Source organism: Lissotriton helveticus, chromosome 3_1 (assembly GCF_964261635.1).
Source record: "Lissotriton helveticus chromosome 3_1, aLisHel1.1, whole genome shotgun sequence".
Lineage (NCBI taxonomy): Eukaryota > Metazoa > Chordata > Amphibia > Caudata > Salamandridae > Lissotriton > Lissotriton helveticus.
The window spans coordinates 439,205,214-439,218,085 of NC_136061.1; the positions used below are offsets into that span (position 1 = coordinate 439,205,214).

Sequence of the window (12,872 nt, forward strand, 5' to 3'; positions counted from 1 at the left end):
AATAATGTGAAATGTATATTGTCTAAGACCTGACAATCGAATAAAGCAAGTGTAAATTTGGTGAATCTCAAGTGGAATATTTAGGTTTTCAGTCACAAATATTTAGGTTTTCGGTCACAAATAAGTCAAGTTGTTGCCATTGTACCTGCACCAGAGCCAACATGCAAAAAACAACTAAAGTATAGTCATTTTTAGGATTGACAGAATTATACTCAAGGTTTGTTGATCATTATGGGGCCAAGGTGGAACTACTAAGAGGACTGCTGAAGAAAAATGTAAAGTTTGCATGGTCTCACAAACAGTCTACATATTTCATTTTAGTTAAAGATCAAATGATGAGTGCTACTTGCTTCAAACTATTTGTAATGGACGCTGACTCTCTGGTTGCTGTAGATGCTAGTGGGTATGGTGTTGGTGCCTTCTTATCACAAAATAAATGTGAGGACAAATGGGTTGTAGCTCATTTTCCCACATGATCAAACTGGTGGAAACAAATTACTCAGTTATTGCCAGGTGGAAAATAAACATTTCAGAATGTCTGTATGAAGAAAGAAATTCGAACTGATCACAAACCATTAGTTAATATATTAAACCCTGAAGGTGGAAGTGAATTATTATCCAGGCTAGCATGCTTAGCCTCTAAATCACACATGCATTATTATGAAATTGAATACTTTCCAGGGAGAAACAATATGAAAGCTGGTGGCTTGTCCCGACTCCCCTTGAAGGATAATGTAGGACAGGATTATGATAATTTGGACTGGTGTCTTTCGCAGACTGCGATGTAGTGCAAGGTGTAGACAAGTTAAAGGAAGTATGCATGCAAGAAACTGAAAAGGATATTGAGGGAAATATAACCACTCGCTGGCCCAATGAAAAAATTATGAAAAGGGTTCTTTATGTGTATTGGAAAGTGAAGGATGAGTTGTATTAGCAAAATTACATTATTTTAAGGGGGGATGAAATTGTTTCTTCCATGTTCGGAATGATCATTGGAGTATGTCATGCAGGACATGGTAGTATTTTTAACATGAAGAAAAAAGCGAAAGAATATTTTTTGTGACCAGGCATTGATGGCGTGATTAATTGATGGGCAACATTGCATAGCATTTGTTGCCATAGTGATAAAACAGCGAAACCTTGTAGAGTACCACTGAAGTCAATTGAGTTACCCGATAGACTTAAGGCATAAGATTGCTATTGATTTTATGTGGTCATTTTCTATGCTACCTTCTAAAGAATTTTTTGAATAGCATTGATTGGTTATTATTCCAAGTGTCCTGAGGTGCGTATGGCAACATTACTGCCAATGTTGACATTGAATCTTTTTTGTGGTGTAGGAATTCCTGAATGGCTGGTTTCCATCTGGCAAAAATGCAAATGCTTCTGAAAAGTTGTGAAATGAGACACATGAAGGTGGCATAATACCATCCTTAGGCTAATGATCAAGTCAAGCGTGTTAGAAGGGTAATGAAAACCATCTGTTGGCACATAAGTCAGATTTACCTAAGAAAAATCGTTACAAGCAGTGCTACTATCACAAAGAATACCTTCTAATTCAGTGACTAGAAAAATGGTTTTTAAGTTATTAAGAGGAAGGAAGCACACCACTAAGTTGGTTCGGTAGTGGTTGGTGAAAATACATCAAAAGAAATTTAGTGTCGGAATGGACGCTGAAAATGAGGAAAGAGCTGAATCCTATCAGGCAGTAACAGGGAAAGCAAACACAACAAGATGACAAACTGAGTCCTGAAAACTCTCAAACACCCCAGTCATCTTTTTGTGTTGCAATAGTGAGAAGGGTATGCCCAGACGTGGGTCAAGTGCTCACTATGGCCCACATGCATCAAGCATTTTTGTATTCGCAAACGGTGCGATTCCTTAAAATCGGCCGTTTGCGAATGCAAAAGTGCTTTTTGGGATGCATGAAGCAATTTTAGAATTTGTAACATGTGTGCGAATTCTAAAATTGCGGGTGCTTTTAAGAAGTCGCAGATGTGCGATTTCTTAAAAGCAATGCATCATTTTTTTAAAAAGTGAAAATTCGCAAATAGGGTGCCAAATTTACCGAGTGGTTGAACCACTCGGTAAATTTGGAAAAAGTGTGTAAAATGTGTAAAATGTTTTTTTTTCAACATTCATGTTACGGACACACATGTCCTTAGGACATGTGTGTGTGCAACATGATGCGAAAAATACATTTCAGGGGTGCATGGGGGGGTCCTTTGGACCCCCCCTGCACCCATGAAATTTTCTAAGTGCCACTCGCAATTTCCATTGACTCCTATGGGCCTTTTGGCCCATAGGAATCAATGGGAATTGCGAAAATTAAGTTAAGAAATCGGTATTTCTTTGGGATTCGGTAAAAATTGCGATTTTTACCGAATCCCAAAAGAATACCGAAAATATTGATGCATATCATTTTGCATTTCTTAATTTGCGATTCCTTATTTTTCGCAAATTAAGAAATGCAAAAAGACACAATGATGCATGTGGGCCTATGCCACTGGATTTAAGCTAGTCTGACTGATGAGGGGTGATACCCAGAAACCGGTCCCAGTATGCTTGTTTTTCGGTACAGGGAGGACCTGGCCTGGCAGTTCAGGCTGTACTGTTCCCATGGGAATCAGGGTGAAGATCGATTTGCATAGGCTGGGTCCGAACTGGGGTGACATGATACAAAGGAACAATGGATTTAACCCACATCTGTGACTGGGGGTGAATGTTTAGCAATGTTTAGCATTCGAGCCATCATCTTTTTGTGTGCAGTAAGAAGGGAAAGACACAATTTCAAGTCACCCCTGTTGTGATGGTGAGAGAATAAGTGAGGGTCAGGAAGCGGAGAGTAGTAGAAAAAGGCTTGCCTCATTGGTCAGACCAACAGAAGGTAATTGCAGTTTTATGATGTGCAGTCAGATTGGAATATGGCAGGATATGGGATTAATGTAGAGTTTCATTATGTCATGGCACTTACGTTTGGACACACCTAAGGAAGGTTGTGAGGGTTTAAGTGGATATATCTCAGCTAATGAAATATGTGGTATGAGTGGTAGCAATGAATGTTGTGTCAGGAGCATTCTCTTGTTGAACCAAGCAGGTTGACCGCAACAGAATGTGTGTGTGTGTTGTAGTGTACGTGTAAAAAACTGCCTTCATGTTTGGACAGCTACGATGTTGGTTACTGGTTACTATGTTTATTTTTACCATGCTTATTCATCCATCATTACTGTAATTTCCGCAATTTTAACTCCATTAATTTAGTAGAAAAAAATATTATTTATAAAAAGAGGAAAGTGCAGTGCGGTAAATGCATTTGTGTGTTTATAATGTCAGATAGATGGAATGTAGAGTGTTTAAGCAGTGCATTCTAAGCTTTGGCAGTTAACTGTAGGAGGTGCTCCTGGGAGGCTGTTGCCTATATTTACTGACCTGTTCCTACTATAAAAGAAGAAGTTGGATTAATCATGAATCAGCGTGAGCCTCTACTTTACAACAAGTGTGCCCCTTCAGCAGGATGGACGGATGCACCTCCAAAATTTGTCCTAGTGTAGAAGGGATAGTGGCAGGGAGGAGAGAAATGACAGGACCTTGCCTTTTTGAACAAATCTGTAAGACCCATATGTTATATGTAATGGGTCGCCAACCTTGCACAAATGTTGAATCCTTCTGCCAGTTGCTTGAGTATGAGCCACTAAGGGCAAACTCTAGCAGTTTATTGGTTGTTGTAGCAGGGGAGGAGGAGTTGGAACACTGATGCCCCTTATGTGAAGCATCCTATCTACGACTTTGAAAGAACTGGAATGTCTAATGCATCACTGCCTAGGATGCTGTCACTGTCTATATTCCAGCCCCCTCGAATAGACTCTAAACTTCTAAAACTGATGAAGAAACTGTTTAGCAGGTGTCAGTAGCCCTAAGAAAATGTGGTGCAATTGTGCTGTCTGTAAAACATTCCAACAAAGAGTCTGTATTCTCTACAAGGATGCAGCACCTATATAAGGCATATCCATTGCTGGAGAATGCTGCAGATTCCATCCATGTGTATCTTAAAAGGACAACATTGGTCCCAACACCCTGCTTGGGCAGTTTGTGCCTTCCAGACCTGTGTGTATATTTGTCTGCATCTTTACCATCATGTATTGTCTGGGCAAAAGAGCCCCTGTTGTCTTCTGGGACCATCAGCAAGATCTCACTATCCATGTCCCAAATGACATGTGCGAGCAGACAAACTGCATTCACAGACAACAGTGCAAGAAGAAATTGTGCACTTAGTAAAACCATCAATCCTCTTGGATTTCCTATCCAGAGGAGTGGTTGTAATTTAGTTGAGATTCTTTTTACTGGTTGAGGCCTGCACAATAAGGCTCTCTGGAGTGTGGTTTTCACAAAGGGGGAAGAAGTGTTCCTTGGAGTGCACAGGTCAAAATTCCCCTTTATCTATAGATCATGTGCCAACTCCTGGAGTCCTTACTGCTCCTAGAACTCAATCTTGAACAGACACTTTTTTCATATGTAGGAGGGCACCGATTATAATCTTATTGCTTAATATTTGCCAGTTGATTTTGTAGCTGTAATCACTCTTTTTCAATCATATGTACCAAGTTTATTTTTCTTTACTTAAAAGTAAGCCATCAAACATTGAATATTCTTTAAAGATCCTTTATTCAATTAAACAAACCTCCCTTTTTCTTGCTGACCCAGCCAACACGTTTCAACACTTATAGGGGCTTCATCAGGGCCTAAAAGGATTTTATACATGTATAAGCGTCAATATATTATATTGCTTAAAACCATTTTACAATTTTATATTTTTGAACTGTTATTTTATTAACTTTTTTGTTATTTTTCAAAACATTTTTTTACATAAAAACAATTAATAATCAAGAAATGTATATAATAAGAAGAATTGGTGTTTTGCTAAACAAAAGAAACATTGTCCATATAGAATAAAATAGAATAGCAGGGTAGCTATAATCACTTGAATCAAGATAAGGAATGGGAGAATATTGCCAGGATCAAGGCTCATAAAGATACAGAACAGTAACAGTTTATACATGCGTGATCTCGTAAAATTGAGAAGGACATGTAGTTTTTATATACATTCCCTAATCATAAATTGTTTTTATGCAAAAAAGGTTTTGAAAAATAACAAAATAATGGGTGACTTTTGGCATTCTGTAAATTAAGGTATAAGGCATCATAAATATGAGGGGGTTAACCCAGCCCCATCATCATCATCTCTTCAACATCCTGGGGTGCATCATGCTCTGGCATAGGATCAAAGAAAGAATCATAAAGATAATGGAGCTTCTACTGGTAGTTGCAACATGATGCAACATTGGTTGGGTTGGGGCCAATGTTAAGTCTGAAATTGGTATAGGCACCAGATTTCCTCTGCTAGCATTGGCATTGGCACTGGCATTTGGGTGGCAGGAACTGGCTTGGATATTGAGGATGGAGTAGAAGTTTCTAACGCCATCCGTTTGGGCGTAGTAACTGGTCCCCATAGGATAGATGGAACAAGGGAGAAATTCCCTGGTGGAAACCTGACTGTAAGTCTTTGCCCTTTGTGAAATTTAGGGCACATTATGACCAACATGGCTGGAGACGTCGAATGAGTTAAGCTGACATTTTAGGAGATTGCCTAGGGTTTATAGATCAAATGGTAGTTTAATTATACCTGCTTTTAATAATAATTTTGCAGTATGTATGTAGCACATGAGGGTGGGTGACTGTCATTTTTGGGTTAATTACATATGATATATTTTAAACTCAAGAGTCTGGAGGAGGGTCAGACCCCTGTCTCTCTTGAGATGACTCCTTATAATATCCCTGTTGTCTTACCAGTGACAGCAGGGACTTCCCATAGCACTACTCTGCTGATTTAAGATTGAAGAGGTCTGATAAATCTGAACCCCTAGGTTTTTCACCTTGTGTAAAGGGGTTTTGCTTGATCAAGACTAGAGAACAGTGTGGCACTAGGCAGTTCTATGCCCTGTACTATTACAGATAATGTAGCACAAAGTAGTCCCATTTGATCTTGATATTGGGAAATACAAAAATTCTGTACTTCTCTTTGAAATCTCTGAATTTGTCACAACCCAATCCAATGTCATCGATCAAATTCAGAATACACTTCTCCCTTTCAATAACATTATTGTCTGTTTCAGAGGCAGCTAGTAGTTTACAGAAACACACTACAATGTGAGGCAACACAAATAAGATAAATATATTTCTGGTTAGGGACATACAACAGTTTCTTTATTTTCAAGGAAACATCTCTTTATCACGGGTGTGGTTTTGTACTCCTATGGTGATTTAACAAACAGTAAAAGGGCAAAAGGGTCAAATGAGAAAGCATATCCTGACATTAGAGGATTTTAGAAGAGGCGCACACCTTTAAATGCCTGGTAGGATCATGGGTAAAGTTAGTCATATCCTTCACTCCACTCTGGACAAGCACCACCAGATCTTAACATGCACTGGGCTGTTGAGAATTCTCATGAGTTCCTTACAAGCAGGACGTGAAAACATAATAAAGCCCTAAAATACCCCAAATCTTGGTATCTGTACCTCTTGTAGGAAAGTATATTGCCCAACATCCATGGGTACGCTGTTGCAGCCTGACTGTAGGAGATATTCCCCTCGCTTGGTGGAAATTCAATATTTGTTGGCCCCATCAATGTGTTCACGAGGCAGTTGACTATCAATATTTTAGGGCCTGATCTACCAAAGAGGTTTACTCATTCAGGGCCTGATTCACAAAGGTAAACATACACGTTTGTGTAAGTTTAGTCTTTTTCAGCATTCACAAAACTGCATTTTAATACTTAGGCCTAATTACAATGAGACTCACGGGTTTTACTTTCGACCGCTGCTTTATGATGCAGATGGTCGAAAGTGAAACTGGCCAGTCATTCCAGCTGGATTCTGATGGGCAAAAAGCCTGCCCATAATCGCTATGGACGGCGTTTTCACTGAAGGGATTATGATGTTGGTTTCCAACAGGCTGTCCTTGTCGGGCTTTCTAACATGGACAGCCTGTTGGAAAGCAGGCCCCCTTCACCCGGCGGCCTCAGGTGGGGGCTGAGTGGGCATGTTAATCCCTGCACCGTATGGCAGGCACCTTGAGGTGTATACCACGCGGTGCAGGGATGAACATATTCTCCCATTTCTCTGTGGGAGCTTGTGCTACGGCCGGTTTACGGCTGCAGCAAATGGTCCCATAGAGACAATGGAGTGCAGTAACATTGTAATGCTGTGGTCGGGACAGCTGACCGAAGGTCGGTCTGTCTTGATCCTGCATCGGTTGCGGGAGGAGGTGAGTACGCCCAACATCATAATTAGGCCCTAAGTGTATGAATGTGGAGAGTCTGCATTCGGGGCAGAGAACTCTGCACATAAAACAACAGTCCTGTCCCTACCTTTGTGAATCAGGCCCATAGTAGCTATGAGGAAATGCTGTGATACAAAAGAGTTCCACTACCTTATGCTAACTTCTCTCAGCCACTCTTGCATTGTTTATTTAGTGCAGAAGGATTATTTGATATGGTTGTGAATGCACAGGGAGAGCTTTGTCGTTTTCTAGACTCATAGAGTCAGAAGGGTGAATTGTGTAGCAACTCATTTTTATTTTTGTATGAAATGATATATATGATCTGTTCTGTAAGGGTGACCAGTTAAATTAACAAATATGTGGCTGACTTGACCACCTAACTTTTTTTCAAAATATTAAACCAGTCCTGAGGCAGAAGCTGGGCTATAACTCTCTACCAATTACATTCTCTGCTTCTTTGGTATATGAGACAAAAAAAAATTAGCAAATCACATTGAAAATTCATCTGGCATTTGTGGAATACATTTGGTCTGGTCTATTGGAATTATATACAAACAATCTATTGGCGTATCTTTGGCCATATGGACATTGTCAACTTGCTGCCCCTTAGTCAAGAAACAGTCCCCACTAATATAAATGAATAACAAATGAAAAAACTCTCTAAAAGATTCCCCAAACCAGTGAATCTAATGAAAAATACTACACTAATCTAGCAAGAGGAAAATCTAGTGACCATGGTTACTGGATGAAGTTTAGGCGTCTGTGTGTTTGGACAATGAAATATATGTATTCAGCAACAAAATAGGACACACAACTGAAATCTACAAACACAGTTAGAAATCCAAGAACAACTGGGAAAGCAACTTGGAATGTCTTCACAGCAGTTTATTATGTGCCCAAAACCCAATATGCTGCCACATTGATCGAGTGGGGACCACTAGCAACTGGTCAATCACATTATTCACCAGGGAGCAGCAGGGCCAACATGTTGCTCTTGAAACTTGCAGCTAATGTGAGTAGCATGGAACCATTGTTCCAACAGTATTTGCCCATAAAGGACACATTTAGAACCAATGCACTATGCGCTGCTTTGCAAGGCCTTAAACAGGAGTTTTCCCTTCCATTATTTTGTCTCTCTAGCCAGCATGGCTCTTCTGGCACTAGTTTATGACAACCTAAACATGCACTGGAAGCATAAATGAAATCACACAAACCCTTGGGTCCCTCATCTTTCTTGTTTTTAATTTCCTTCTTAGGGTCATAGATACTGCAGTCAGTTCCTGCCCAGGTCGAGCTGCAAATGCATGTGGCTTCATTGCTACAAACCTGCAGAAAGAAGAAGGACACGTGTTTTAGATTTTAACTTCTGCTGATCATCAGCAACATTATGTGAAGTATATTTTAAGTGAGATCACATGTGCTGGAGCCTACATACTGCAGCAGCTTATACAGCCCTGGTAAAGAGATGACAGAAACCAGCACAGGATTGACACACCTGTTCTCTCTGAAGGTCAGAGGAAGACTGCCCATTCAGTCTTTCTCACATTTCTGCTGGGCTGCAAGCTAAGCTGTTCCCTATAAGGATCGATGGAATCATGATCCACACCAGAAAGTTCCTGCAGCCCTCTTGTACTCACAACTCTCAGTGTCTGCAACCAACTATGTAGCATGCATACACCCAATACAGTTCCATAACACAGATCTTGTTATCTTGGTCAGAACTATAGTCAAACTGTAGAATGGTACATCACATATCTGCATGAATAATGTGGTTGATCTATGCAGGAGGCTAGAGCCTGTCAGAAAGGACAAATGATGCAAAGGTTGATGTCTATGTCTGCAGCAGCAAACTAAGCTGCTGACAGTTGGAATGATTGTTGGTCAACAAGCCCTGCAGATCCAAAATGCAATCACCAGCAGTCCCAAAACCTATTGTACCCAAGGTGCTTGTGAGTAGAAAGAATAGGAGGGGGGAGGGACGAAAGGAAATATCAATCAATCAATAAGGATTTATAAAGTGTGGATAATCACCCCATAGGGTATTCAGGGGGTTGCAGGTCCCGGAGGCTTATTTGAACAGCTAGGTCTTTAGGGCCATTTGGAATTCCAGAATTAAAGTGATGCTCTGGAGTTGCATGGGGAGGTTGTTTCAGGTATTTTCTGTGATGTGGGTGAATGAGTGTCCTCCACTTCTGCTTCTGTGGATGCAGGGAGTATGGGCAAGTGAGAGGGAGATGGAGCATAGTCTTTTCAATGGTTGTTGTATGTTCTGGTGCTGGTTAATGTAGGTGGGTCCCTGATTGTGTAGAGCCTTGTGTGCAAGGGGCAGCAGCTTGAATTGGCATCTTATCTCTACGGGCAGCCAGTAGAGTTGCCTGAGGTGGGGTGTGATGGGGGTTCACTGGGGAAGGGCGATGATGAGTCTGGCTGCGGTGTTTTATATGGTCAGAACTAGGTGCTCAGTGATTCCTATGTAGATGGTGTTGCCGTATTCCAATTGGCTGGTGATGAGGGCCCGTGTCACGGTCTGTCAAGTGTGTAGGAGTAGTTACTTGAGGATCTTATGTTGCATGAACAGTGTGAGGAAGCAGGCAGATGAGATGCTGTTGGTCTGTGATTTCATGGTAAGATTGTTGCCAATGAAGATTCCGAGGTTTCTGGCATGGTGGGAGGGAGTGGGTGAGCGTGCTAGGTCTGATGGCCACCAGGAGTCGTTCCATGCGTTGCTGCTCTTGCCAAATATGGAATTTGAGCTTGGAAACTTGCTGACAATTATTATTTTTAAACACATTTTAAAGGGTTATTCTTCATAGTGAATCAGTGATGACCTTATAGAGCCATGAAAGCCTGCCACTGTATTTTAGAACAACATTTGTAGTTCATCATCATCAAATAGTTAATTTCAGAAAAACATTTTCCTTAAAACCACATTACACATAAAGTAAATTATACAATACAATTCCAGTTAACAATATACATTATACATTAATAAGGCTTCATGTGATCACATAAACAAGATAAAACTATGAGTAGCCAATAATACAGGATAGACAATGAAAGCAAACAAAAATATTCCAGTACCTTAACATAATGCGCAGAATTCGACTCCCTAAACACTAGCAAGTACTTTCCTCACTGCAACATCTCATCAGCGAAATTGACATCAGGAATCTTGAGAGACAGTGCACAATCACTGCACTTGTATCACTGCCAAGAATTCTAAAAACCTTCAAATATCTCGTGGTGCAAATTGGGGAAACATATTGCAACTCTAATGCTTCAGTCAGGTTTCGCCTGGTGGAGGGATTAGGGGATGCAAGGGTGTCAGGCAAGGTTGTATCCATGCACACTTCCGTTTCACTCTCTATATCAACAAACTCCCTCTCCAACAAGAGGAAGTTGGTTTCAACGTGCAGGGACATGCCTCAAATTGGACAGTGTCCCATACCAGCTTTTTTCTATGCAGATGATGCTGTCCTTATGGGTCACACCCCAGTGAACCACAGCACTTCTTAGACCAGTTCTCCGCCTTTATGGAAGGGTTGGTCCTGAAACTAAATATATGTAAATCCTTTGTCATGTGCTGTAGCTCAAAACGTATTGTCAAACCTACATTTTACTTGAACTCCAAGCATATTGAAGACACAAGTGATTTTAGCTACCTGCATGTGTCCTTCAATATTAAAGGGTGCTGCTACCCACAGCAGGAGATCAGAAATAGCCAGTTGGCCAGGAGTATAAATTCTCTTTTTTGCTTTCCTGTGAAACCTAGCAAAAGATCTAATCACCACATGTTCTCAATCTATCAGGCAAAAAGTGTAAGCATGCCGGGGTATGTAACAAGGGTCTGGGGAATTCATAATGCAACTGCTTTGCAGGCTACTGAAAATATGTTAGCCTGTTGTTTGCTTTCACTACCCCAAGGTGCTGCCACTGTCATCTGCCATAAGGAACTAATGCTGTTTCCCTTGGAGGATAAAATACGGACTTGTCCATGTAAGTTGTGGCACAGAGTCTGGACCAATGAGGCACCAAAAATTGATAACTGCTTATCTATGGACTGCAGTCTTGAGATCCCATGGCTGAGTGAAGTCAGGGACACGGCGATGGCCCTGACCAGACCGCATTTGTTTGAAGACCTCACAAACGTATCTACCTTGGGCAAACGGGCAATGAAAGATATGTGTTACGCACTGCATGGGGCTACTAGGTGGGAAAAAACTAGAACATTGCTATATGTAATTTCCGACCTATGGCTGGCCCCCATCGATGGTCCCAGGCCTTTCTGCTATTTAATGCACAAAACTAACAGCACTTTATTCTCCTGAGGTTCAGATTAAACCTATTCCATAATTTAGTTTCCTTTCCCTACTGTAACAATTGAGAGCATAATTGTGCCCTTGCGAGCAGGTTTCCCCAGAAAGCACTTTACTTATAATGTTCTTTTGTGGTTTTTATTTAAACCCAGACACTGCACTATCAAAGCCCTCTTGAATAAACAGTCCATAAAACATTGCTCACAGGCACTTTATTCCCTTCAACTTCTAGCACCGATGAAACAATAGCAACAGTGTATGCTCATCTCAGGCGTGTAATCAAGATCCAGAAGATTTAAGAGAATGATTCTAAATGATATGTCTGGGTTTATTTTGATTTGCAGTGCTACGCTGAGGTATTTATTTTTTTACTATTTGCACTAGTAGAACATAGTGGTCCCATTTATTTGAGGCTTTTGTTCTCCTCTCCTTGCACTTGTTTTACAGTGTAGGAGGGCCTGGAATGTGCACTTTCGAATATTACTAAACTTTTTTTAATTATGACAATTGTTGACAACTGGAGCTGCCTAAGCATTATGAAGTTCTTAAATCTAATATGTTTGACTATTTGTATTGTTTTAACATTTCTTGATATCATTGTGTTGTAATGTATTATATTGTACTTTTTATGGCCTAGTTTCAACAACTAGATCCAATAAGGTTATTTGATTTGATTTTAATTCTTGTGGTGCCAATTCTTCAACAGAATGGGATATCCGCTTCTTCATCTGTACTCTATATGCCCTGCAAAAGAACATAATAAGCGCTACAATCTCTTCTTCTGTTCTACATGCAGGGCAGAGTATGGTGGCATCTCCCATTTTTGCAAAATATTTGAATGTTCCACTACCATATCTAAACTGTAAAAAGAGCTTTTTTGCTAGGGGTGATACTAAATCCCAAAATACCTCACATGATGGAAAACGTTTATTCCGAGGAAGTTTTCAACTAAACCCCCCTGCTTGCTTGATCGGCAAATCTCCTCCATCTCATGTTTCTCAAATGCATTTAATAGCATTTGTGGAGACTGAAATCAGATCCTCAAGTCTTTCAAGGCCTGATTGTAGCAGATATGACTTCACAAAGTGCAGCCAAGGGATTTCTAACTGCCTGGGAGCTTCAAAACATCTTTAATCCTTGCTGTAAAGAGGTAAAGTTCTTCACTTGTTCATAATTGATGATCAATCAATCAATCAATCATAGCATTTGTATAGCGCGCT

The 12,872-nt window shown here is 40.4% G+C and overlaps 1 protein-coding gene across 1 annotated transcript in view; it reads right to left on the bottom strand.

The window, feature by feature from the left end:
• Window positions 1–8,215: 8,215 nt before the first annotated feature.
• ADAM23 (ADAM metallopeptidase domain 23) overlaps window positions 8,216–12,872 on the bottom strand; it is a 748,300-nt gene continuing 743,643 nt past the window's right edge. Inside the window, exon 24 of the mRNA XM_078680301.1 lies at window positions 8,216–8,662. Within this exon, the coding sequence (XP_078536427.1) occupies window positions 8,294–8,662 (369 nt within the window). The 3' untranslated portion in view covers window positions 8,216–8,293. The remainder of the gene's footprint in view (window positions 8,663–12,872) is intronic.